Genomic DNA, 26,000 nt, shown 5'->3' on the forward strand with positions numbered 1-26,000 from the left:
TCATATATCTGTGACAATCTTGTATATGGCGCGTTTTTATTATGTCTTGTTTAACTTGGTGTTTAAAGAGGTAATACATAGGTCTGAATCCCAACTTTGTATTTCTCAAGCCCAATTTAAATACCCCCAGTTAAGAAAGAAAATATTACCTAACACTTTTAAGAAATTGTTTGGATTTATCAACAGACTGTTCTCCTTCAAATATTTTTCTCTTGTGTAGCATAGAAAGCTGTATTGATACTGCTCTGTCAGGCACTGCATTCCCTGCATCCCTGGGGATACCTCTGGGTAGGTACCAAAGCCAGGCTCTGAAGGCCACCCCTTGGTTCTGGGGGTGTGGGATGGGTGACACTAACGAACTGGTAACGAGAGAAATTATTTCCCTAAACTATTCAAGCTAAACTCCAAATTAAGAAGGAAGGACTTTGATGATATTACAGTTAAAATCTGCAGAGATCAAATTACATTAGGCCAAATTAATTCAGGAAGCAGGCAAGTTTGCTTCCCTCCCGCGGGTGCAGAGGAGGGGAGGAGGGCAGGCAGGCAGGGATTTATCTCTGCGGGAATCATTTGCTTAGCTGTGGTTTTCTACAGCTGGAAATCAGGATACAGCCATCCATAAATAATTGTTTTCAGTTCTGTAGTAAATGTTTTAACACATTTTACTTGGATTAAAATGGGTTTGGATTATGACCCATTGGTGCACATGATATGTGTAGTTTTAAAACACTATTTTTTTTATTTGCCTTTTAAACCTTGCGTTATGCAAAGTTGCATAGTACAGAACTGCAGAAGTGCAGTACTTGCAGAACTTGAAGTTGCTGGAAACAACTCTTTTTATATAAAAATGCTTAAAAAATAAAAAAGCAAAAGGGAGCAAGTTGATGACGATGTAGCAGCATTTTAGGGTCTCAATTCAGTGATTAAAACATAAAAAACCCTGTGACTGATCACAGTTTATAACAGTATCAAGCAGACTTGGTACAGACTATCTGCATCAAAATTAAAGAGCAAATATAAACTGTGCTTGATTTTAATACTGAGCCATCAGATTCACTAAATGACTGTGTGTGTAGGTTATCCATAGCTCAGGACATGTGCACAGAATTCACAGGCTGATAAAGAGCTGCTGCTCCTGTGGGCAGGAACCTGAGCTCGCAGGTGGCACCTGGGGAACTGAACTTGAGGAGCTGTTGCAGGGGCTGGCCCTGGCAGCACAACCCCCTTCACTGACACTTGCAGGACAGCTGATGAGCCATCAGAACGTCCTTCCCGCTCAGGGGTGCAGGTTTCCATCTGTTATCTTCCAGGTACAAACTCGGGGCTGGGTCTGACACTCCCTTAAAACTGGGCTCGTTTTTCATCCCGCCCGGCCCGGCAGTGCTGATCCCAGAGCAGCAGCTGATCCCAGAGCAGCAGCTGATCCCAGAGCAGCAGCTGCTGGGCCTCCTTCAGACAGGAGTTTAGATGCATTAAGGTGCATTATAATGAACTTCTCCTGAGTATTCCTTTCCTAACTGCTGTCAGCCTGACAAGCACTGTCCAGTTCAAGGACTGATAATAAACATCTTGCCGACTCTCATTTGATCTGCTTCTTCATGGACTGTGCTTGGCAGCTTAATCCATCTGTGTTTCTTTCCATCAGAATTGCTCTGACTGAATTTCCCTGTTTTTCTGCCATCATCCTTTTAACTCTTGCAATCCTAAGTATTCCACTCTCCTGCTGGTTTTTTTTAATTCTTTGTTAGATCTTTTTTCTCTAAATTTCTCTAAAACAGTGTTGTTTGTAATGCAGTACTTATGTCTGAAATGTCCCCTTGCCTGTGCTGCCTCCCTTCGCAGTCAGAGAGAACCTTTTCCTGACATGTGAAACAGGGTACTTAAGACTCCTGAATCCTGGGTTCTGCAGCCACTTGGAATCAGAGATCAGACCCAAGAGTGCAGGATTGCCTGGGAACCCCTCTCACTGAGCAAAACAGCCCCATGTATTGAAGGGTCACAGAGTAGGCTTGTAAGTGCCTCCTAATGCTCTGGCATTTGAGAGAGCAGCCAAATTCTATCAGTAGGTTTTAACCTAACTGAAGTATCAGGCTATTATCTGATGAGTAATTTGGGTAACATCTGCTTCATCAGTGTTGCAACAAGCATGTTTTGCCAAGGCAGACCTAGAAACTCTTTTTTGCACAATGCTTGTGGGTTTCCTCTGAAAAGCCTCCTCACAGCAGCGTGGTTTGAAGTGCCTCTGCTGTGAGGTCGGAGGTCTGCATTGGGGCTCCTTTGTACTTCTGTGTGTGCCCAGCAGCCAAACACGTGCCCCCGGGTCCATGTGCTCTGTGCGGCTGCCAGGATCGCTGCCCATTCCCCAGCACCTTCCCAGGGAAGCACAAATGTTATTTCACAGTTTGAATTTCTGGTTCATGGAAAAGAATTCTGAAGAAGTTCCTTTCAATTAGTACATCTATAAATAGGAGAGCAGGGAAAGTCTGTGCCTGTACACTACCCACCTCAACGCTAGTTTTAGCTAACCAGATGATCGTGTGTATTTTGGGAGATGGTGTCTGGCACTTAAAGGATTAAAAGAAGCTGGAGATTTACAATAAGGAACTGACCTGTTTGATCTGTTATCTGTGCTGGAGGTGAATGGCACTGCTATTGACTTTGGAGTAACATCTGTGAGCTTTAGGGGTCTGCTTCAGTCCTACTTTGCCAGCCACAGGAGATTCCTCCAGCCACGTTCTAACTAGAGGAGGTTTTGGAGTAACCAGACTGGTTTGGAGGGCTTGGCTGGCTCAAAGCATGGGCTGTGATGCTTCCTGCCATCGTGTCCTCTCTCTGCCAGTGCTTGCTGTCTTCCCCAAGCACATATTCAGGACTTGGAACATGGTGACCTTATTCCTGGGCGTGGTGCCAGGTGGATGGAGGGAGGCCAGCCCATGCTCATGAAGGGAATGTGGAACACGCGGCCTCGGTTGCCCAAGCAATTTCTGTTGGACACAGTGCCCAATCCAACCCTCACAAAGGCAATTTAGTGCCTGGGTAGGTGGTTCCTAATCTGTCTAATTTGCTGTCATGTAGCCAGTGTGAGCTAATTAGATGATTCAGCAATTGTCATGGCTCCCATTTAATGTGCTGTAAATGCTGCCACAACTTTCTCTGCTGTTAAATACCTTTGCTTCTGTACTCTGTCCTCCTGCCCTGCCCTTCCTGATCACCTTCTGGTATCCCAGTAAATAGCTGATTCTCTCAAATGATGCAACTGTTACACAGGAGTGTCTAGATTCTTAAAAACTTTTAACCAGACTATGAAGCACTTCAAAGAAACTAGTTTTGCTACAAATATTTCAACTTATTCATGTGCCAGGGGACTATTTCTACTCATTTACAAAGATCTGAAAACTAGTCCAGGATCTCTGATCTCTGGAGACAAGGATTCTTTCTTTGAGAACACTTGCCTTCTAGTAGGAAAAAAAGATTTAAAGTGTGTCATACTCAACAGAAGACTGTGCCCTCAAGCCCCTGAAAGAACTTAATTGGGAAAAAGTGCACAAATCTAAAATTGAAGCTTTTTGCTTTCATTGAGCTACTGAGAATAATTTCCCTGACAACAAGTTCCTCGGATTATTAGGAAGTAGAAAATGCAGGAGGAGGTGCATGGAGATTTTTCAGCTAGTCTAGGAAAAAAAAATCTCCTATTTGTTGGCTGTTCAGCTATGGAACATCAAACTCTTGTCATTTCTTAATCTCCACAACAGCAATAAATGTGAGCAGCTTTAACGTGCCATCCCTGATCCAGTCCCAGTAATGCCCCAGGAGAGTGAGCCTGGCAGTCCCTGTCTTTTCAGTCACCAATTCCCTGAAATGAAGTGTCCCTCGCTTCATTTGTAATTCTGCATCTGCACTTCTGAGAGCCAGTCTAGAGGTGGGATTCCTGAACATCTCTCCAGATCTGTACAGATGAAGAGCAGGCAGACAAGACAGTACTTCAGTCTTTACTCAGACAAAATGGCAGGTTTCCCTCTCCTCTTGTGCTTGGTGTGCCAAGATATGCTCACTCGGTATTAGAACTTCTCGCCTTTAGCTAAATTCTCAGTAGACAGCTGCCTGTTACTTAATCAAGGGAAAACTATGTCCCAGCTTCCCTGAGTTCCAAGTCACAGAAGCAGCTTACAAAAACAGCTCCTATTTCCGGTGGCTCTGGGAAACAGCACAAGAACTCTGTGGCTGCAGATTCCTTTGGATACATGATGGGATGTGTAAACATGAAGTTCAGACTGTTGTTCTCAGTCGTGAAGCTGCCTAAGACCTCTCCTCTCTGGCATCAAAAGAATGAAAATGAGCTCTGTGCTGGGCTCTCTGAGGAGCTCTGTTAGGAAGGACTGCTCTGTCTCAAAAAACAGTAACTCGGCTCCAGTGTTCAGCACACAGACCCTCTCGGGCTTCCTGCTGAATAATCTAGTGAAAAATGAGACACTTTATTGACTTGTTTAAAGCAAAGCAAAGGGACAGTGTAGTTGAATCTGCTGTCTATACAACAGGAGACAGCTTGTCTAAGGGCTCATTGGGTTCATTCCACTCTCAGAGGAAATTCTGCTCAAGTCATTGTAGAGCAATTCATGGGAGAAACTGGGCACAGCAGTCCTGGCCCTATGGACCATGGCAGCAGGTTCCCCTGCCCTTTCTTTGCAACACAAACCACATAAGCCACTAGTGAAGTATTTGGCATTAAAAGAATTGTTACCATGAAGCTGTTTCATTACTTAACTCCAGAGTTATGTCTCCTGAGCTTTATTTGTGTCATCTAAATCCACACTTATTTGTGTCCAGGTATCCTACAGCTCCTGACACATCTTCCTTCTTCCCATCCTGCTCACAATAATGGGACTGATTCACTTGTTGGTTTGTAACTGCTGTGTGAGATAACATAAAAGCACAAGTAGGACACATCTGCCTGTTCCTCTCTCCAGGGTCTCTTAGGAGAAAGGGTGCTCTTTCTGCCAGGCCTGTCTGATGCTGTGCAGGCAAGGCAGTGCTCCACTGTGAGTGGTAGGACTTAGGTAAGAGAAAAGGTCATTGCACAGTAAGATTTAAATAAAGTGAGGTTTTTCTCCAATTCCTGTGACTGCATGAAACATTCAGACCACGTGTTTTACCTTGATTTTTAAGAGGAGCTGAATGTCCAAAAGTGGTGTGTGGGGATGTGCAGTTCTAAAGCAGATCTCTGAATTTAGATGTTGTTTTATCTTGTATTTGGTGCCTTAACTCTGTACAATTTAAGGTCATATATACTATACCACAGGTAGTTTAGTAGTAATACTTGAAAAGAACCCATCAAGCCTAGTCTATAGAAACTCTTGCACAGACTGAAGCCTTCTCAGGGGGAGAGTACTCTTCCATGTTTAATTAATAATCTACCGATAAATTAGAGTTGTAAGAATGTAAGAGCATATAAAAATTTTAACCACAGAGACTGAATTTATCTGATTTCTAACTTTAAAGGTTTGGGGCAATAAGATAATTAAAGCTACAGTCTCTTCTATGCTGTGTAAGTAAACAACATCAAAATGTTTTCTCACCAGCCTGAAGTGCATGTTGTGAAAACCTCTGGACTGTTATCTCTACTAGAACAAATAACACTTAATTTTAAAAGGCATTAATTGAATGTAACTGGCTGTCCTTCACTCATTAGTACAGGGGAGCTGGAATGAGTAAGAGTCGCAATTCATTTTTAACTGATTAAACTTCAGCCTCATTCCTGCCTCTTACCTGGATGTAGAAGCTCCAGCTGCCTTATGCTGCTCTGCAGTCCAGGAGGTGTGGTGCAGCTCCTGCTCGAACACACCATTTCTGAACCCTGCTGGTCCTGGCAGAACAGACTGCGGCGAGAGAGAGAGAAACATGAAGTAGAACGTCTTTCTCCAGTCTCAGGTAGAGATCACAGATAGGAAGCTGGAGGGAAAGTTGCACTGCCTTTTCCAAGTCCATTAAGAGAGTCTGTGGTTTATGTCTGCTGTGGAAAACCAGCAGCTTTAGTGTTCTAAAAGCAGGGGCAGACGGTATTGCTTTTTCAATAGTTAGTAAGAAATAAGAGGTTTAAGCTATCCATACAGCTAAAAGCTGATAGTGATTTTTTTTTTTTCTGTTCAGAAATGAGTCCAGGATTGCAGGTTTTCCAGAGGAGGAACACGAGAAATCCAATTATCAAATTCTTTTTCCTGATGTAACCCTACCCAAAATAAGGAGGCAGCTGCAGGCAGTGTATAGAGCATCCAACTGAATTTTGGGAGGGAAAGGAATAATAGTAATTTCCCCCTAAAGGAATACTAGTTAGTTATTTCTAGAGTGCCCAGAGTATTCTAGACAAGCTGCCTTTACAAAAAGGAGCAAGGCAACAAGGGAGAGCAGGCACTGCTCCCACAACTACCTGTTGTAATGTACCAGGTCACCAATATTGGTGTAACTAGTTATGACAAAGTAGGTTCATCTTACCAGCAAAACGTATTTTGACATTCTATCCACTTCTATTTTTTAAGCTAAAGGGGAGTTAATCATAGCACTCATCTGTTTCGAAGGGAGTAGAGCAGAAGGTAAGTTTTAACTTCATACTTCAAAGCTGCTATGAATAGATTAACAGTGTTCCATGGAAACAACCTGATACACTTCTTTATTTTCTTTGTGCTCCATTTCTGTGTTCTTGGAAAAGCACAAGCTTGTGTAAGCATAATCAATACAAAGTTACTCAGGGTACTGCATCATCCCAGCAGTGGACACTAACCACATCTTAAGTCAACAGGCACATATAAATCAAGCTTAATTAAGAGGAACAGGACATCTTGGCGAGTTTTGTTTTACGCTGGCACTGCTACAATTTACTGATCTATGCATACCAAAATGTGTGTATTGCTGCACTCCCAACAGAACTGAGGGAGTTCTGTAAGGGCGTCCTGTAAACTCACAGAGTCAGTGTAGGAGAGGCAGTATTTATTCTTCTTTCATTATTTCCACAAAGAACTGTTTCTGAGCAGATGGAAAGTGATACTGCTCAAAGGAGAGTAATGGTGGGCTGGAGAACAGCATTCAGAGCAGTACAGCTTTTGAAGAGTTAGTGATCATATGAATTTAATTATGAAAATTCTGATTTGCTGTACAGATTATTTCCTGTGTTTTCAAATTCATATCACTGCTTCCCTGCTCAAAAATAACAGGATAAAGACAAGTGTAGTTTTCTAATAACATCTATCGCATGGAAATCCACATCCACTGGAGGAAAAGGGAGGCTGTACTGCAGAGAGCATGTTCAACTACAGAGCCATTCTCTGGGCAATGCTGCATAATTTAGGAGTGGGTAAACACGCCTTCAGGGACAACATGACACAGAGCAGATGGTTAAAACAAAAAAAAAATCACAGAAAAAAGCCTCAAAGCTTTGTCCAGTCATACATTCAGTGTTCCCTGCCAAAGGGACAGGTACATTCACACGCGCTTAGTGAGTTACGTGTCAGGCATCACAAAGGTCCTTAAGGACAAACATTTTGGAGCCAGTCTCCTCTTGGACAGAAAAGGGAGGAAGTTGACTCTGTCTTCCAGTTCCAAGGTGCAGTGTCTTATTTCTAATCCTAACCCTAAGTCAATATTTATTGATCCAACTGACTAAGCTTTTTAGGCCAACCATCTCTCTGCGAAGCAATTCTGTTCTCTTGAGCCTCTGCAGGGGCCAGTAACTGGTGCTTAACTACTGCTTCCACTGCGGAATGTCACCGTCCTCCAGCTGCCCCAGAGCCAGGCTGGGACACTTGCACTTCTCAGAGAGCAACACTGCTGGGGTGGGGGCTCTCAAAAGCACTGAAGTACTACAGCAGAGCAAGTCCCAGTGGGCTGTGTGCTTTTTAAAGTCCTGTCTAGCTCTCAGTGACAAAGTTGAGCATGAAACCTGTGCTGCCAAATGTACCAGCCCCTTGCTGAGGAGGACATCGATGGGAAGCAGGCTTGGAAGTGGAGATTTTGAGGAAAGGCTGTCGTTTTCCAAATCCAGTCATAGGCTTTTTTTTTTTAATGGTTGAGCTTTCACCCACCAAAAATCACCATCAATCAAATCAATTAAAATTGCTGCTACTTTGGGTTAAAATATCATCACCTTTGTATAACCCAAACCACCACCATCCATCCATCTAAATAATTCCTAAGCAAAGACTCCTCAGGAGGCAGAGCCCTTCTGACAGGAAATCTGGCAGTGCAGTATGATGTGACTTCTCTGATGACAATTCCTTCTCCAAGACAAGGAAAAGACAGAGGCAGTGCTTTGGGGCAGTGTTTCATGCTCAGCAAGTTTGTAGAGAGAGGGAATGCAATTCTATAAATCACTTGTACTGTATTTCTGTTTCTAGACTTGAATGAATTTCACTTTTCCTTTGTGGGTCAGCATAGTAAACGTTAAAGAAAAGATCTATTTTTCTAAATCTCTTTCACCAATAAAGGTCTGACCTGCAGCCAACAGATGGATTTATTTATCCATAGAGGATGGAGTGTTTATTTTTACACTAAGATTGGATATGGATTGAATACAAAGAAGTATGACCTTTAAACTATCTAAACCTTAAGTACTATGAATGAATTCCACAAATGAGTAATATGGTAGACAATTCAATCTTTCTTCCCAATAAATCTCTATCAAAAGAAGTTACCCAGAATTAAACTTCCAAATGAAGTACAAGAGATCCTTGTGGTCTAATTACAGACCACTTTGAAAATCCTTCAGTTTTCTCCCAATTTGTAATCAGTAAAGAACAATGATGACTGAACTATTCCTGACTATGATCTAAATAAAGAAATTTCAAATAAAGTAATTTGGCAACAACCGTAGCTATTTATAGCATTAAAAATGTGATCTGAACATCCAAATCTTCTTAATTTGGAAGCAGTTGAGTGGGAAGAAAAATAACTGCACACTGAATTTTAAATTGAGCTGTCTCTACTCACTAGCCAAAAAAGCCTGCAAATGTCAAGGGAATGCTCTCTGTACATTCAGCTGCTTCCTCCCGTGCTGCTGTACCGTCCACTCGGCTTCATTTGGCTTCTGTGCCGTGGTTTGTACGCCACCACTGTTCCTACTGTACACAACAGATCTGCACTGTAACCTCGGGTCATTTGCCACTGATTGTAACCCAGTGCTACAGACTTCTCTGTATAGAAACCAGAACCATGTCCCATTGCTTCCAATAGCTCCAATAAAGGCTTATCTCTGCAAACAGGAATCACGGCCTAATGATTGGGTTGGGGTTTGGTTACAGAGAGGGAACTGGCTTTCAGGGATTTCTGAAGCCTGGGAAGCCAAACCACAGAGGTCCATGAACCTGAGTCTGAGTCAGGTAACAGGCTCAGCAGAAAGGGGAGACAGGCTTCTGAAAGCTGCAGTGTTAGAAGAGATGGAGATGTAAACAGAAGACACATTTATGCTGGACCAAGCAGAATGCATTCCTTCACAGAGGTGAGAGTGAACAGAGCACACAGGACTGCAACTGTGCAAGGGCTGCTGCACACAACTACCTCTGGGCTTTGCCTTGGAAGCAGTTACAGAAAAGCCCAGAGAAGGCTGTGATGAGATTAGCCAGGAAGGGAAAAACCCTGGGCAATTCCTAGTATTTAGCTAATTAGAAACACCGGATGTCTATTTTCTAAAAAGATGAACTCCCTGTACAAAGAACAAGTAAGGTTCTCTCAAACTTTTTTCTTATCCTGGAATATACAAAGTATGTCCAAGTGTCTAGAGTTACAGAACCCAGTTTTACTCTTGAAGGGAAGCTAGAAAAGACATTTAACATATACTCTTACTGTTCTTAGAAGTGTATTTTCCAGTCTTGAAATGCTGAATTAAAGTCTGAGTGCAGAGGTCATTAATAAAATTTAGAAGAGATCAAACTTAAGGATTAAAAAGTGTTGTAAGATGACTATAACAGAGAATGCTTTTAATAAAATGAGATGTCTGAAATCCCACAGCTCAGCATAGAGATGACTGGCCCAGGACTTGGTGTGAGACTCTCCCTCGACAGGACAGTGTGCAGCCAGCCCGGTCTGCTGGTGTGCTGCAAACAAGTCAGTTATGCACAGAGAACTGAGAGACCAACACACCTCTTAAAATTCAGAGCTGTATCAAATATTTAGCAAGTAAGATCCACAAAGAATTGAACAGGCAGTTAAGAAAACATCATTAACACTTGGCTGAAACTGAAGTTTTACCTTCTGTATCAGCATAATGCCAACCTATGCACATGCCTACTGTCAGCAGGTTTACCAAGAGGCCATTCCGAAAGCTCCCTTGGGATTATCATCTCGGAGGTGCTGAGAAGGCCAACAGCTCTTCAGCAGCAGCCTGGCAACTGCTGGTCAGTGGAACGAGCTGGGCCCACTCCAGGAGCTGGCGGGCATTCTGTGGCCTGGCAGGAATGGAAGAGGGGCTGACAAGGGAGTGATGCCCAGGAGTCACACAATACTGGGGCTGGACTGATAAAGGAGGTTGGCACATCCTTCTTTGTTCACTGTGAAAATGCCTGACATCTCCCACAGCTTTACTCCTGCCCTGCTGTAGCTAAGCTCAGTTTGCCCAGGCAGTGACAGGGTGTCTTGCTTGGGAGAACAGGGAAACTGTGAGCTGTGGCCCCTTGACCTCCCCTCACCCCTCCAAACCAACATATACCCACATCCATCTACTTTCTCTGGGTAACCTGCAGTGCCTCTCACTAGGAATCTGCACATGAATGCACACAGTGAAATCTGCAGCAGAAAGCTCCTGCAGCATTTTCAGGCCCTCCCCAACACTGCTTGACCACTCCAACCCCATCCCTTGCTGGCACGGCACTGAAGGGATCCATGCAGAAGGAATCATCTGCTTAACAAGCAGGATGCCCAGTTTACCTTGCTGCAACCAACATCACCTTGGAAAAGTGATTACACAGGAAGCAGGAAAAAAATATATATTGACTGATGTCTAAGTAACAAGCCAGCTTGTAACTTCCAACTGCTGCATCTATAAACCTGCCCAAAACAGCACCCCTCTTTCTGCCAGAAGTGACACCTCACTTAATCGCTCACGACATTGTGCTGACTTTGGGGGTTTGCTGCAGGATTGAGTTCCAGCAAGTCAGCTAGAAAGAGTTCTTTTCTTTCCCATTTGCTAAGCTGTAAATTATCCTTCTCTTTTGTGACCCCAATCCTTGGTACAATCAACTGAAAGTAACTGGAGCTGCCACTGCTTTCAGGGCCCTAAATTCATCTTCAGTTTGGGCTATATGTTCCAGCACAGTTATTTGCAAAGCTGTAAAAGGCCTGAGTGTATTCTTGTTACAGTTACAACAAAAGGCCCTTTCTGCTCCAGGCACCAACATGGGGCAAAAACCTAAAAAGGCCTCTGGATCTCAAAAAAAGGATCACATACCCTGCACAAATAACACTTTCCTCATCCCCTTGGTGGCACACACCAAAGGTGGCATTTCCTGCTCACAGTAAAGGCAGGCTCAGCTCTCTGCTGGTTATGATTTATTCAAAGAGTTTTTTTTTTTTTTTTAAAATCTGTGTAACTTTGGATTACAGTAGAAGAGGGAAGGCTAAACCAGGGCAAGATGACAAACTACAGCTCAGTAAATCCAATTATGTTGCCCTGCAAAGCAGTTCCACACAAACTCCTATACTGCCAATACAGCAGGTCTTGAGGTAGCCACAGGATTCCTGCATCCAGCACAAAGCAGACACGTGGACAGGGGTCTGAGCTGCACAGGTCACTTACCCTGGGTTTAATGAACAATGTCATTTTGAGAAAGATGCTGTTACATGTTGAAAACGTGCAACTTCTTCTGTCTGTACGTTAAACTGTTCTCACTGAGATCAAATGAATGATGACTTGAATAGAATTTAGAACTTGTCAGTTATACTAATTAGTGGCCTCCTCACTCTGTCCTAACCACAGAAATGACCAGCACCTGTAAATTCTAAAGACATTCAGAGTCCAGGCTGCTGAGGAAGTGGTGGCCCCTGAAACCAGGCTATTCCTGCAGTTCTGAGGCTGGGGGCACCCAGCTCTAGTTTGCTGTTCGTGTCTGCAGCAGCAGCCACGGCATCCATAATTCACAGCAGTCTGCACAGGCTCCCACAGCCCCTCTGGCTGTGGGTTTGCACTGTACCACACTAAAATCACCTCAGGGAGATGCACAGTTGTCATCACACAGAAACACCATCCTTCCCCCTCCATGCTAGACAAGATCTTGTTCCACGAGTGATTCCCTGGGGGATTATGCAGCAGTCCTACCATGTCCTGGGTAAGCAGAGAGCTCAGATACACATTGCTCTGTAAGTCACCAGCCTTCATCCTCCTCCTCTTTCCCACCCATTCTCTCTGGTGTGTATTAAATTACTGTAAAACCACTTCTTTAAATGAGCATAAACATTCAGGACACAGAAGGCATTAAGCTGCTTCCCTTTTTTCTTGTCAGCCAAGAACTGTGCCAAAACCAGGTTGGTTTGCTGGGGTGTTCTTCAAAGAACCGGTACACCCCCCTCGCTTACACTGTGACAGCTGACAGTGGCACAGCACTGTCCCATCTCAGAGGGTCCTTCTCTACCTTTTCTCAGACACAGTAACCGAATAAAATCTGCACAGCAGTTTTCTTTTCCCTGCGGGGCATAAACTGACCAGCTAGATTAGTAAACCCCATATCAAGAGTTATTCCAGTGTCCCCTCCCTCGCAGCTTTTCTGACTGTGGCTCCAGGGCTCCCCTTTCCCCTGGATGTGACAGCTCCCTGCATGAACAGACGCTCACAGCAGGGAGTTTAAACACACAGCTTGGATGTTTTCATGGCACACGCTAACTGTGCTCGGCATGGGGAGGGCTCCTGCTCAGAGCTGGCAGCCTGCAAGTCTCTCATCACTTCTGCACCTTCTGGAGCCTCAGAGCCCACAGTGGCTGCCATTCCATCTGAAGCACAGCAGCACCTTCCTGAAAATCACAGCTTCTGCCACACAAGCTGTTGATGAAGGTGGACCTCTGTGACACCACAACTGACCCAGCCTGCTGCCCTCCATAAAACAACCTGCACTTGGAATCCTCATCACCTCCAGTGACCGCCATGGCCACACTTAAACCACACACCAAGGGCCTTTAAGGTGAGATCATGAGAGAGCAAGAGAACAACTAAGGTCACATCACCTCCAGCTGTAACTCAAGCCATTAAAGCTGATTAAAAAATACTTTTGCGCTAACATTTTAATCAACATGCACTATAAGACTTCTGTATTCTGAAAAACTTCCATTATGTGATAAACTTTCGCTATGAAGTTTGCCACACCTCATATCTCAACCGATGTTAGTAAACCAAGAGAGGATAAGAAACTTACCAGTACTTTAAGCCAAGTTCAACATGTATTAGAAACACATCCCATATATTTACTGCCAACACATTTCAATTTTACTACACTTCCTCTCAGCAGATCGTTTTTGCACAAGGACATAACTTTCAGATCAGATTCACAGAATGGAACGTTCTCGTTTTGTAATTACTTCAGGAATCGCTCAGATTGTAGACTCTGGATTTGCTAAAAGGAAATGATGGTTCACACACACAGGTTTTTGCAAGTGCTGGGCATTTCTGGCTGGATGCTACTTGGCATCCTGACAGATTCTTTGTTAGTTCATTACTTGAATCAACTAACTGCTGAATGTTATTGGAATAGATTTTAGCTCCCTAAAAGTATAGAGAACATTTAATTTCACATTAAGAGTTTGTTCAATGAAGATTATTTCTGCTATTTAACACTGCTCTTTAGAAGTCTTGCAGGGTGCAGGACTTTTACAGTGCCATCTGCGGCAATTTCATCTATGCCAATTTGGGCCAAACCAAGTAGAACAATTACTCAATTAAAAATACAAGATATTTCACAAAATTAGTGAGCAAACTGCTTCTGCAGTCCTCAGGAGGAGATCAGATAAACCACATTCTTCTCCTGTTACTTCAAGAACAAAAAAGTTCTATTTAAAACAGTGTTTACCCTCTGTATTTGTATGCATTATGTGTGTAAACCTATAAACTATAGTTGTATTTTTTTCTACACTCACTAATTACTGCACAGAAATAGCATCCCTTTACACATCTGCCCAAGCACGACCTCAGTGATTCTAAGATTTACCGAAGTGGGTTTATTTTTCCTTATTTGAGCTTTCGGTACTCCCAGCATTGCAACACAACCAGCACTCAGCAGAGCCTGTACCAGGCAGGAGCCCGTGAATTCCCTTAACCAGCAGCCAGTGGTGTGACTGGCTTCTCATCAAGCAGGGTCTCCACGGGGGGAACAGCCCACGGCAGCCACTCACCACATTACAGATCAAACAGCTCCACTTTATTAGCCCTCACAGCCCATTTCAAAGCTTTCCAGCTCGGGGGTCCTCAGCTCAGCTCTCAGCACAGACCTGCACCCGTGACAGGGTGACATGAACATCACCCACCTCCTGCTGAAATGGTGCTGCTGCACGGGCACAACCCACCAGCGTCCTCAGCCTGAGGGGCCTGAGGGCGTCTGCAAGGGGGGAAAACCAGACAAAGCAATTTAAATCCCGTGCAAATCCAGGGAAAATTTCACATCTTCTCCACAAGGGCCCTGGCGCTTTCCTGACACCCACAGACTCTGGAAGAGCTTTGTAAGGATCCCCGCGATCCCCTCACGAGGCACCGCCCCGCCCAAAAGCCTCTGCTCTCCTCCAGCCCGACAGCAGTGTGCCCCGCTCCGCACCTCCTTCCCGCCGGTCAGCCCATGCCTGCGCCCTTTCCGCGGCCCTCACAGCAAACAAAATGGCGCCGCACCTCGACTCCCACGGCCCTCACAGCGAACAAAGGGTGCCGCTCCCGTGCCACCGGCTCCCATTGGCCGTTCCTGCTGCCAATCACCGCGCCAGCCTATCAGACCTCGCCGAGGGCTCGCGCGCCCCGCCCCCGGGCGGGAGGCGGAGCCGTGAGGGCGCTGAGGCGGCGGCCGCCCTGAGCCGGGCGGGGGTTCGCGAAGGCCCGGGGTTGGGGTGGTTTCTTCGGGCTACACCGGCCTGAGACAGTCACACGCATGTCGCACTTCAATGTCAGCGCTGTTCCACTCACCCCCCTTCAGGAAGAACTTAGAGCACCATGAGGGAACACTTGACTTCAATGCTACAGCCATAAAACCTTGCTCCTGAGCAGGGCCCTCGTGCTCGCCCCTTTGTCCTGCCATCCCTGTACTCCCTGCAACTCTGTGGACACAGTATCCTAAGAAAATGCCCTCAGCCCCGGATTCCACTGCCCTCTTCATTAGCATGCTGAAAACGCAGCAAAACAAACCCTCATTCCTCAAAGTCATTAGGACATGCAGCAGTAAAGTCTAGCAAAGCCCTGAAGGCTTTTGTACGCAGAGACCTTGATTGTCTTCGGTAATACAGAAGGAAAAATACCACACAATAAAAAAAAAGGAGGAAAAAGGAGGAAAAAATAAAATAGAAAGCAATCCCTAGTGTGTCCAGTGGTGGCTCCTTTATTTAGTTTAGAAGGACCCTCGGTTGAGTTTGCTGGCTCACACGAGGTTCCCTGATCCATCAGGGCACCGGCACAAGCCCTGGTGATCCACCCGCAGTGTTGTCCCTGCTCCCACCCGGGGCTGGAAAACCTCCCTGGATTAAGCTCTTAACGTTCGGCATCTCCAAAGTGTCTAAAGTTAGGCTGGATGAATGCGAGCCAAGCTGTTGAACAGATGGAGTGAAATCCTCCTCTTGATAACAGGAACTTTATATCACTGCCACGGATAAGAAGGGCAGCTAAAAAAAAGTCAGGGAGGTAGTTATATAAATTTCCAGACGGCTTACCAGCAATGCTTAAAGGTAAAACTTTCTGACAGATCCTGAATATCCACTTCCAGCTGCGGACCCTGAGCAGCCAAGAAGTTCTGCAACACAAATGAGATTGTAACACTGGATCTCCCACACTGAGCCCATCGGAACTGAGTGATACAGCACAAACACACAAAGCATTTGGAGCCTGGAGCCGGGGGCACAGGGGATTAAACCCAGTTCAGTGCTCAAACCCAGCTTAGAGGCACATGTGAGCTCAAGGGTGACTGACTACCAGCAAGTAACCATCTTATTAATGCCAAAAATCCTGCCAAACACACTCATTTCTTTTCACTTACAGGGCTGTAAAACACTTGTGCTTCACAGCAGCTCTGACTCAATGGCCCTGGTTTTTTACCTTGCCTATTCATAGTTTTGAACATCTGCAAATTTCCTCATCTTAAAACTGACCTGCTTCCTTGTGTAATTCCATGTAATTGTGCTTCAAAAGATGCACATCTCAGCACAGGATCCATTTTTCTTGATTAGTTGTGGATATTTTAGATGGAGTGAAACACCTTGGTAATTCTGTGCATCAAAAACCTTCAGGTAGGCATGCAAAATAATCCACAATGGCTGGAAGCTGCCTGTGAAATATTTCGGATGAAATGCTGGGAAGCAGTTATGTATGTCCCACATCCATATTAAAATGGGGAGTATATCTGCCTGCAATTTGGAGGTAATGTTTACTTAAAGAGTGGAAGAAATCTGAACAATAAAGCAGCTTTCCCCTCCCTCTAAGTACCTCAGTTCTGGAGGAAAGTACACCCTTACACTATTTCCCAGTCCCTTTGAGGAAGACAAGTGAATGAAGTGCTCTGGGTTGTCTCTTCCTCTCCCTACTTACCTTTAAACTTTAATTAAAAGTTGTAATTACAGAGAAATTGCAGAGCTGACCTTACCAAGGGATGCCCCTCTGGGAAAGACAAAGCAGCAGAGACCACGCACAGCCACGTGAAACCATTCTCTTAAAGCAAAAGTAGGGCTGGAAAGGTGACACCACAACAGCCTCCTAGAGCAGGGCTGCTTCCCCAGTCACCTTTAGTCGTTTTGGTGACAAAAATGCATTTTTACTCCTTGTTCTCTCTGCAGAACACGGAGCTGGGGAGCTGAGCTGCCCCGTGACCCAATTAGTGCACCCTCCAGTCGTGCAGCTAAAAGTCCTGGGGAGGATGACGGGAACCACACATGACCCCACGGAATGTGGTGCTGATGGAGATAAGCAGAGCTTGCCTACATCTATTTTGCAGATTCAAGCAGAATTTGGAGGGCCATGGGAAAAAAAAATGTTCTAAATTGGGCATGTTTGAGAAATACTGAGTCACAAGTCTCAAGCTGCACAAGGTCATTTTGCAGTTTCTTTTTTCAAAGCAAACCCTAGATTTTATTATATAAACCAGTGTTGGCAGCACTCAGAACATGCAGTCTTTTTTAGCAAAGCCCTTTGCAGCATGACTATAGTTTCAGTCTTGGAGAAGCCTGCAGATGCTACTGCTTCTACTTTAAGAAGAGAATTAGTTTTATATTGCAAAATATTTAATTAACTTCCTGTTCAAATGAAATGAAACAACAGAATAGTTATACAATTTTACTAGTTTATATTTCAATTCGTAAAGTATACACACTGCAACTATGCTACCACAATGTCCACGCATCTAATATTGATGGAGTTACAGTATTTTTTTTTGGTATTAAACAATAGGGATAATGTATGCAGTTAAGGAAAAAAGCTTGGACATAGCATGTTCTATCCCGTAGTTACAGAGTACATTAGCTAGCATTAGTACAGTAAACAAGAAAAAGGTAGAAATACAAAATAAACCAAATATCTTTATATACAAACCAGTGCCTCTTATTGTTACCAGCTTATACTCACACTGCACACAAAATTTATCCACTGATGCAATAGATACTTCAGCATAACACAAACCATTATAAATTAAAAAATTACAAGGTGCAAAACTCCATTCTACAGCTTTCTGGTGAGAACTCAATACAATCCAAGGAATAAGGACTCCAAGCACGTTTAGCACCTATTAGTGCAACTGCATCGAGCGTGAAGAACGACCTACCCCCCCTCGGAACTGCCAGGGAAGAGAGGTGACAGCTAGAGATGCTCGCAGCTACACCCACGCTGTGATTTCTGCCTCATATATATCTCAGTTTATTGTTTCTTTGTCCCATTCATACCTATGTGCAAAACTAAAACCTGGGGGCTCCGGGGGAGCTCCGCAGAAGGCCCTGCTACAGCCGGGTAAAAACAAACAAACAGGAACAGAACAGAAACCGGACAAACCCCAGACAGACTCGGTTCCATGTCAGCCCATCCACATCATTAGCACTCTTAGCAGTCCTGGTGGGGTGGGGGAACGCTGCTGATATGTGGATGAACAACACGACACGAGTGGAACGGAAATTCGCCAAGAACTCGCATTATTCTTGTCTAGCACTTCCACGAGTCTCCCAGCCTGCGGTGGGGGATTGGTTTGGCTGCCCATGCCAAAAAAGCCCAGAGTTGCATAGAATTGATTAGTAACAGAAAGAAATGCCAAACACAGAGAGATGGATGCTACATCTACTAAAACAAAGTGGGGTTGCTCGACAGGAATGCTGAAATCATCCCCATTCATAAAGCAAAACATGTCACCTCCTACTCTCCATTTCCTACCTCTGGGGACTGCTTTCTGGCACTGATGTAGTTCTTGATAAAGTTGTCTTTTTTTGTTGCATTTTTTCCTTTTTTCCTTTTTTTTCTTTTTTTTTTTTTTTTTACTTCGTTAGTGACACTTTTCCTTTCAAATAAAATATTAAAAAAGGTTATAACTGTAAAAAAACCTATCATATGTAAACTTAACAATTAGGGTTTGGTAAGTTCTCGTACCTAGTCTGTGAAAAGCCTCCAGCCAGACGCAGAATGGAGTGTTTCTCTGAAGAGCTTCAATCTAGCTACATCACCTGTTAAATATCAGTAGTATGAACATCCCATGTCTAGCAATAAAACCTCTCCTGTGTTTCCATCCTCTTTATCACTGACCTATTGAAATCCTGACATGCTGTGTTTCTATTTTATTTACATTCTGGTCCTCTCATGTCACAGAATTAAACATCTGGCCAAGGAAGGCAACAAAAGGTGTTGTGTTAAAAGGTGTGTTTGACAGAACTGCTTTTCAACAAGTCTCTTTTCCTTGGACTCCAGTCACTGTTTTTATAGAGCTTATTGTTCTGTTGAACCACGTTTTCTTTGCAGCTTGTACTTCATTCAGGGCCAGACCCAAATGGTGCTCCAAGTCCTGCAAACACAGGAGTAATTTCATTAATTTGTTATGCATTCACAGTACAAAGTTATAGGAGTCAAACTTAGAAGGCTCTAGGACATCTACAACCTCTTGGCCACTTTTAGAAGTTAAACCAGTCTTACAGAAGTTAAAAGCAGCACAACAAGCCAATGAAGAGAGGAAAAAAAAAGCTTTGAAAAGCAAAACAAGACTTGTGTCCTTGCCCTTAGTGAAACATTCCCCTTTCTTCAGTACATCCAAACCCTTTAATTCTCTCCCATCTGAGGAGGAGCTACTCCCACAGGAAGTGGACTTTCTACAAACTAATTTTTACCTTTCTGTGAACAAGCAGCACTGACACACCAGTTTTAGGCTAAAAGAACAACGTTGTCATGTTTTACACAAATACTTCAAGTACCTGGAGTGCTTTCCAATCGTGTTTTAAGAAACATGTCTAACATTTGTCACATGTTAGCTCTTCATTTAACACTGATTGCGAGATAAAGGAGTGTGTGATTCAGTGCTCTGTCACAGCTTGGATCCCTTCCAAGCAGTTGCAGAGGATCAGGCAGTCAGTGCTGCACTGCAGACAGGCAGATGTCTGCAAGTTGGAGGAGCTGGTAAATACAGTTCGTGCAACTTCAATTATGTTGTCTGCACACACCGAGTTTCAGCCCCAGTGTTTGGTTAAATAGCACAGGCAGGAAATAGCAGGTTACAGTTTCAACCAACAGGCTCTGTTCCAATCCCTCCACAATTCCCACACACATTTTTCTAGGAATGCAGACGCACTGTACAGACAACAGAATGAACCTCCAGAGCATTACCTGTATTTTACATTCCGCCTCCACAAGCTGCAGTTTGGTCTGGGCCAGCTCAAGCTCCATCTCCCTCAGCTGGTTCTTCAGCGTTTCCTTCTCCTCGTCCGTGTCCTCGTCTGACCCGTCCTTGGCAGTGCTGGCCACCTTCACCCGGCCCTCCTTGTTGAAGAACTCCCGGCAGTGCTCGCAGTCATCCACCTTTTGCTAAACAAACACCTGGGTGTGAACCAAGGGCTGGGCATGTGATCAAAGCCTCTTCCTGCCTCTGCTCCAGAGGGATCGCTCATGGGAACCTGTGGGCAGGCACAGCCACGCAGGAACTCCTGCCACCCCCACCTCGTGGGCTCTGCAAACACTGCTGAGTTACTTGGCTACAATAACGGGCTTTGTCCCACCCCCAGGTTACTTTAAGGTAAAAGACAGTCAGAGAATCTCTTCCAGAAAAAAAAGACCCCTCAGAAAAATTGACAGTTATTATTGCCCAGCATCAACATTATCCTGTAACCACTACAGCAGGACAGGGATGACACCTACTCATCCTTTCTCCCAGACCTCCCCCTTGTAATCTTCTCTTTTATCTACAGGAACTGTCTTGCAGCCACCATTTTAATAATGCAATAAATTGTGTGCTTGCTGGCAGGATTTTGCTAAGGGACTGAAACATTGGAGACTGTGCATCTCTCTGGTCTCTTACCCGTATTTTCTCAATTTCAGCTTTATTTGCTGTTTGTTGCTTTTCCAGTCGCTCACTCAGCTGGGAACAAATCTGACAAGCAAAATTATGTTACCAGACCATTTATAAATGTAAATTTCCTCCCAAATGAATGCTAAAGTACAAATAAATGCTACTGCAATATTAACATGGATAGTCTGAGGACTCTTAGAAAGCCAGGAAAATTGGGATGCTGCATTAAGTTGTCCCATTGTTCGTATTCCCATTCTCTACCTATTCTTCCATTCCCACAGGAAAAGGTGCAGTTTCAATGTAAGTTATTAGCAGTTTGGCCTTGCTAAAGGAACCAGAAAAGGTTAAGAATAACATGGCTCTTTTTGTTGCCTTTGGGATAAAAGAACCATCAAGACAGAGTAGTAATAAACCTAATTCATTCCCTGAAACCTGTTATGGGCCCACTAAAAAGATACATGAATGTGCTCCCTTGATACCTTGTGATGGGGAGCTTGAAAACCAAAGGAAATCTTTGAAAGGAAAATGGCATCTTCTTTTTATTTCTTAGGTGCTATTACCATTTGATTGAAAAAGGAAAGCTGGGAGAGAAGTTTTTGTGGATGAGGTGAACCTTTGATCCACAGGAGCCCATCTGAACAAGGTCAGGCTGTGGTGACTGATCAAGTACAAACACCCACACCAGGGGCAGACAGGACTGACCACCAGCACCAGCACCTCAGCAAAAGAAAAGGCACAACCAACCCCAGGCTTCCCATGTCTCCTCAAATGCATGGCACAGATCACACTGATTTCCCAAAATCTCCTAAAGTACCTGGGGAGGTCTTGCACTTTGATAGCAAACCACATCCCCCTGAGGTTGTACTCACCTGTTTGTAGTCACCAATAATAGAGCTGTTCTTTTTGATCTCTGACTCTGCCTTATCTAGTTCCCTACGACACATTTCCTTCAGCTGCAGGAAAGAAAAAGAAAATAAAGGGTTTATATGGCTATAGTCTGAAAAATACCCAGGTGGTATTTCCTCCTCCTCCTTAACCTCCCTGCTCTGCTCTACACCAGGGAGCAATGGCCCAGCTCAGCTCCACAGAGGCAAGGGAAAGCTGGGCTTTGGTGGCCATCACTGACAGAACAGTGGACTGGTGAAGGGAAGGAAGCACTAGAACAGTGCTGCCAGCTGAAGTCCTGCACTGCCTCTCTGTGCAGCATCCCTGGCACAGCCTGTGACTTTGTGATTCCGAGGGAACAATTCCCACCCTGCAAAGCACCTGGCAGGGAAGTGCCAAATCCTGCTCTGCTGACGTCCTTCACACCGCAGAAGAGGGACAAACATGACTTGGAACATTAAGCCCTTCCCACACTTGTCACTTGTTATTTTTATCATTTCTGCACTGTACAGAACAGTGGAAATGGCAGAAATGCCCCCAACCTGAGCGGATTCTTCCTCCAGGCGCCTCTTTTCTTCCTCTGCATCAATCAGCTTCTGTTTGGTCATCAGCAGTTCCTTATTCAGGGCATCTGCCTTCTCCTCTGCCTGGAACACAGAGTGGAGGCAGCACTGAGGGGCTTCCCTGCTGTGCCTCCACCAGCACAGAGCCAAGAGTGCAGCCCTGTCAGTCTTGTTAAGGTTTGGCTCACTGTTATTAAAAACAGTACAACTTTATTCTGAAAGTTATTTTTCTAAAAGTTTGCCATTGCAATGGCAAAGCATCAACAAATCAAAATTAGTGAACAGCACTTACATTTCATCACCCCAACACTTCTTGAATTCAGTGATTAGTTTTAGCAAAACTGGAGTAGGGATTGCTCCAAAGAAATCCAATAACAGAATTAAGTTGTGTTTTCTTTGTATCCAGACTGGAAGTTGACCAATACATTTTGAAGACAACCAAGGGCACAGCACAGCTCACAATGTGCAAGATCGATAAAAGACTAACAACCAGCTCAGACCTAAGTTCAATTTGCAAACATTCAACCTTGCAATGAAAACAGAATTAATGAAAAAGGCCTCTAGAAGGTTTAAAAAGCCCCCAGAATTCTATGGCACCTACCAAGGGATGTCATACATCTCTTATGTCACCCAGAAAATACTGCATGAAAAAGCTGAGCTACCAAGGCAAACATAAGAGCCAGGCCCCTCTCTCCTGCCTCCTTAAAGAAATGTCCCACCAGAAACCAACAATCCCTTTCTACTGCAGTTTTTTAAGAACAAAGATATGTTATTGAAAAATTTCAGGCTCTTTATAAACCACTAAAAACTCTGCAAAGTTAAGACACCTCTTCCTGTCTCACACACACAACACAGCACTTCCCAATAGGTGTATGGATTCTACATAAAAATAGATCAATAACTCAACTGATATATAAAATCTTCAGAAAGTAGCTGTACCGATTCCCTTCAAAGGAAGAAAATCAAAAAGTGAATTTTAGTCCCTTAAAAGTCCTGCTGATCCTTTAAAACAGATGGCAAAGGCAAAGAGAACATCTTTTCATTATAGATGGATTTTAAGCTGTTTTAAAGTTAAAGCAAACTGGGATGTGGGAGCCCAACCACAGCAGAAATATGAAGCCTATTTTCTGGTCTAGTGAAAGGATATTAAGGAAATTCTTGTATTTTCAAATGCTTTGCTTTGATCTTTTAGGTTGCAGATTTCAGACATGCCATGAAGGCATTAGAAAAGGTGTGTTAAACAATGTCCTTCGGTACTTCCCTTTCAGGACATTGGGCTGGCAGAAAGAAACTTATTTCAGGATCCAATTAAAAGAATTAATCAGGGTCCTAAAGTAGGATCAAACCTACCTATGTCCTCCCTGGGGATAACCCAAATGCTGCCAAACATCATTTACCATCTTTGAAGACAAGACTATCATATATCCAGTGAAGCATATCAAAGGTTTTGTCTGATTTTGTTCCCCTCCCAGTTCTCCATTTAAACAAAACAATGTAAAAGTGTAACTGTGTCTCGTACAGGCTCAAGCAGCCACAAACAACAGTTAAAAACTGGTAGAAAAAGCTCCTTCAGGACATTTTTTGCTGGAGTCCACTCCCTGAGTGCCAGTGCTGGGCAGCCTGTAGAGCCTTCTGGAAGCCTCACTAATGAAGGGGAAAAGCCCAGGCAGGAGGAGGTGAACACACCAAAGCGTGGTGAAAAGCTGCTTCCTGATTCACACACCTTAACACCAAAGAGCAGTAATTGTAATAAACCTGACAGTCATAAACCAAATCTCAGCAAGAGCAACATTCACCCACTGGCATCAACATTTAGGACAGGAACATTATTCCAACAGCAAGTTTCCAGGAGGCCGTGGGAAACCTTAAATTCTCTGAGGCAGATACACAGGAACATTTGAAAGCCTGTCAACTCCTGCACTGTATGACTTTCAGAAGTCATTTTCCTTTGAGATTTCAGAAATGCACTTATCTTGGTACAGAACAAGAATGGCAAAACACGAGCACTTGAACCCTTCCCCTCACCTCCCCCAGCAGACACACGAAATGTGCTCCAGCCTGCCATGTGCTAGAAATGCCAGCACCTTTCTGCCTCTGCATGTCCTGTCAAAAGAGAATAAGCATATCTCCCAAAATAATAAAATAATAAAATCTCCCAAACGTGAATGTGTAGAGAAGGGAATGGGACAGGAAGCTGAAAAAAAATTCCTGTAACCCAAAGTGAACCTGATGTTTCCTCCTCAGAGCTCTCCTGACGTGGAAAGAGCCCAGGAGGGGGAGTTCACATGGGCGGATTCCAACCAGCCAAATGGGAACCACAACAGTGTTCTCAGAGTTGCCTGAGGTACCTGAGAGCCTGAGCCATGCCAAGCCAGACAGACTCAGCCTTTCAAGTTTATCAGGCACTTTGCAAAGCCTGTCTGCTGTGAAATCATATTCATAAAAATCCCAGGAAAAGAGAATCCAGCATCCATGTTACTGTCTCTGTGACAATTCAAAGACTTGGCATAGCTCTTGCTAGACTTTCTTTGAACATACAGAGAGAAGAAGGCAACTACCCACGTCCGGGCTCAGAAGCTCTCCTCTCCCTCAGATTACTCAGAATGCTTTTCACACTCATCAGCATTTCAGCCACCAGTCCTGTGTCACAGGCCTGATCATCAGTGTGCAACAAGGATGTGGAGGAAGGAATCCTGGCCCACCCAAATAAAAACTACTCCATGTATCTCCTCTCCAGTGAGAGCAGCAAGAAGGAATTAGCCCTTGTCTGCACTAGACAGCACACAGACACATCTTACGTTGTCCAGGTCCTTCCTCAGCGCGATCTTGCTGGTCACCAGCTCGTGTGCCAGGTCGTCGTTCTCCTGCTCCAGCCTCATGTTTGCCTCCTGCAGGCGCCGGTTCTCCCTCTGGGGGACAGAGACAACAGGGATCCACAAAAAGGCCTTCCCAGATGTTTGTGTCTAGAACACCAAGCCTACTGTGCTTACACACAAAAGCCAGCCTGGTATCCTGAAGTATGCAAAGACAACTCTACCTGCATGACATTCCCTGAGGACAGAACTAGCTAATCATACTATACATATAAAATAAATACAGTATTAGCCTTGAGAAGAAACCAGGTATAAATAACTCTGCTCAGCTATGACTTGTTGAGCTACAGAAATGTTTCTGAAGGCTGCAATGGGAGGGGTATCATTCTGCCATCGATACCTTGCCAGGCGCTTCCTGCAAGTGCTGCTTTTCCTGGCTCAAAATAGAATTTGCATGCTGGAAACAGGTGAGAGAAGAGGATCCTGGGAAAAACACTATTTTCTCCCTCCTGTTACAACTCCCAGCATAGAGACAAATACTAAATAGTTTACATAAAACTTTTCTGATTAAAATACATAAATTTATATGTCTGTGTGTGTTATTGTAGTATGTGTACACAAACATAACTTTATATGTGTAATTTCTTCCTATATTTATTTGATAAGTAAACTACTCATAAAATTATATACTTACTGTAACATACCTCATTTGAAACTAGGGAGAAGAGTAAAGGCAGGATTGCAATCATGGAAGGCAGAGCTAGAATTAATTAGGCATTTCCTTTCTGTTCATGGGTTTTGGTGCAGTTGGCATGTTACACAAGTGCTAGAAACAGGCTCTACTGAAACACTTCTGCAACCCCAAATATAAATTCATACTATTCTTTTTTTGCACAAAGCTAGGCTCACAATAACCCCATCCTGATTAATGCTGCCAGTACAGAGAAAGATTCCCTTCATGGAGCCAATTCCCCTGTTGCATCCAAATTGGTCACCAAACAAAAAGAGCTCAAAAAAAAAATGGAGGCAAAATAGGAATTTCCTGTTTGTTAAATCAGACTGGAGAAGGT

The 26,000-nt window shown here is 44.1% G+C and overlaps 2 protein-coding genes and 1 long non-coding RNA gene across 20 annotated transcripts in view; 1 reads left to right on the forward strand and 2 right to left on the reverse strand.

Annotated features, from left to right (window-relative positions):
- Positions 1 to 14,874, reverse strand: part of LOC135424919 (uncharacterized) — a 63,644-nt gene extending 48,770 nt beyond the window's left edge. For 2 of the 7 annotated variants that reach the window (XR_010435423.1, XR_010435425.1), the window contains exons 1-2: positions 14,769 to 14,874; positions 5,764 to 5,873 (exon numbers count right to left, since the gene is read on the reverse strand). This is a non-coding gene — a long non-coding RNA (uncharacterized LOC135424919). The remainder of the gene's footprint in view (positions 1 to 5,763; positions 5,874 to 14,768) is intronic. The other 5 variants (XR_010435426.1, XR_010435421.1, XR_010435427.1 and 2 more) reach the window with 4 other exon arrangements.
- Positions 1 to 15,513, forward strand: part of STRBP (spermatid perinuclear RNA binding protein) — a 65,583-nt gene extending 50,070 nt beyond the window's left edge. For 4 of the 9 annotated variants that reach the window (XM_064676575.1, XM_064676576.1, XM_064676577.1 and 1 more), the window contains one exon: positions 8,977 to 15,513. In XM_064676575.1, the coding sequence (XP_064532645.1) occupies positions 8,977 to 9,431 (455 nt within the window). In that variant the 3' untranslated portion in view covers positions 9,432 to 15,513. Of the gene's footprint in view, positions 1 to 220 lie in introns of all 9 variants that reach the window. The other 5 variants (XR_010435419.1, XR_010435420.1, XM_064676583.1 and 2 more) reach the window with 5 other exon arrangements.
- Positions 15,514 to 17,463: 1,950 nt separating this feature from the next.
- Positions 17,464 to 26,000, reverse strand: part of RABGAP1 (RAB GTPase activating protein 1) — a 74,640-nt gene continuing 66,103 nt past the window's right edge. For all 4 annotated transcript variants that reach the window (XM_064676573.1, XM_064676571.1, XM_064676574.1 and 1 more), the window contains 6 exons: positions 24,916 to 25,026; positions 22,097 to 22,201; positions 21,539 to 21,622; positions 20,679 to 20,750; positions 19,991 to 20,188; positions 17,464 to 19,178 (listed from right to left, as the gene is read on the reverse strand). In XM_064676573.1, the coding sequence (XP_064532643.1) occupies positions 19,056 to 19,178; positions 19,991 to 20,188; positions 20,679 to 20,750; positions 21,539 to 21,622; positions 22,097 to 22,201; positions 24,916 to 25,026 (693 nt within the window). In that variant the 3' untranslated portion in view covers positions 17,464 to 19,055. The remainder of the gene's footprint in view (positions 19,179 to 19,990; positions 20,189 to 20,678; positions 20,751 to 21,538; positions 21,623 to 22,096; positions 22,202 to 24,915; positions 25,027 to 26,000) is intronic.

This window comes from Pseudopipra pipra, chromosome 20 (genome assembly GCF_036250125.1).
Source record: "Pseudopipra pipra isolate bDixPip1 chromosome 20, bDixPip1.hap1, whole genome shotgun sequence".
Taxonomy (NCBI): domain Eukaryota; kingdom Metazoa; phylum Chordata; class Aves; order Passeriformes; family Pipridae; genus Pseudopipra; species Pseudopipra pipra.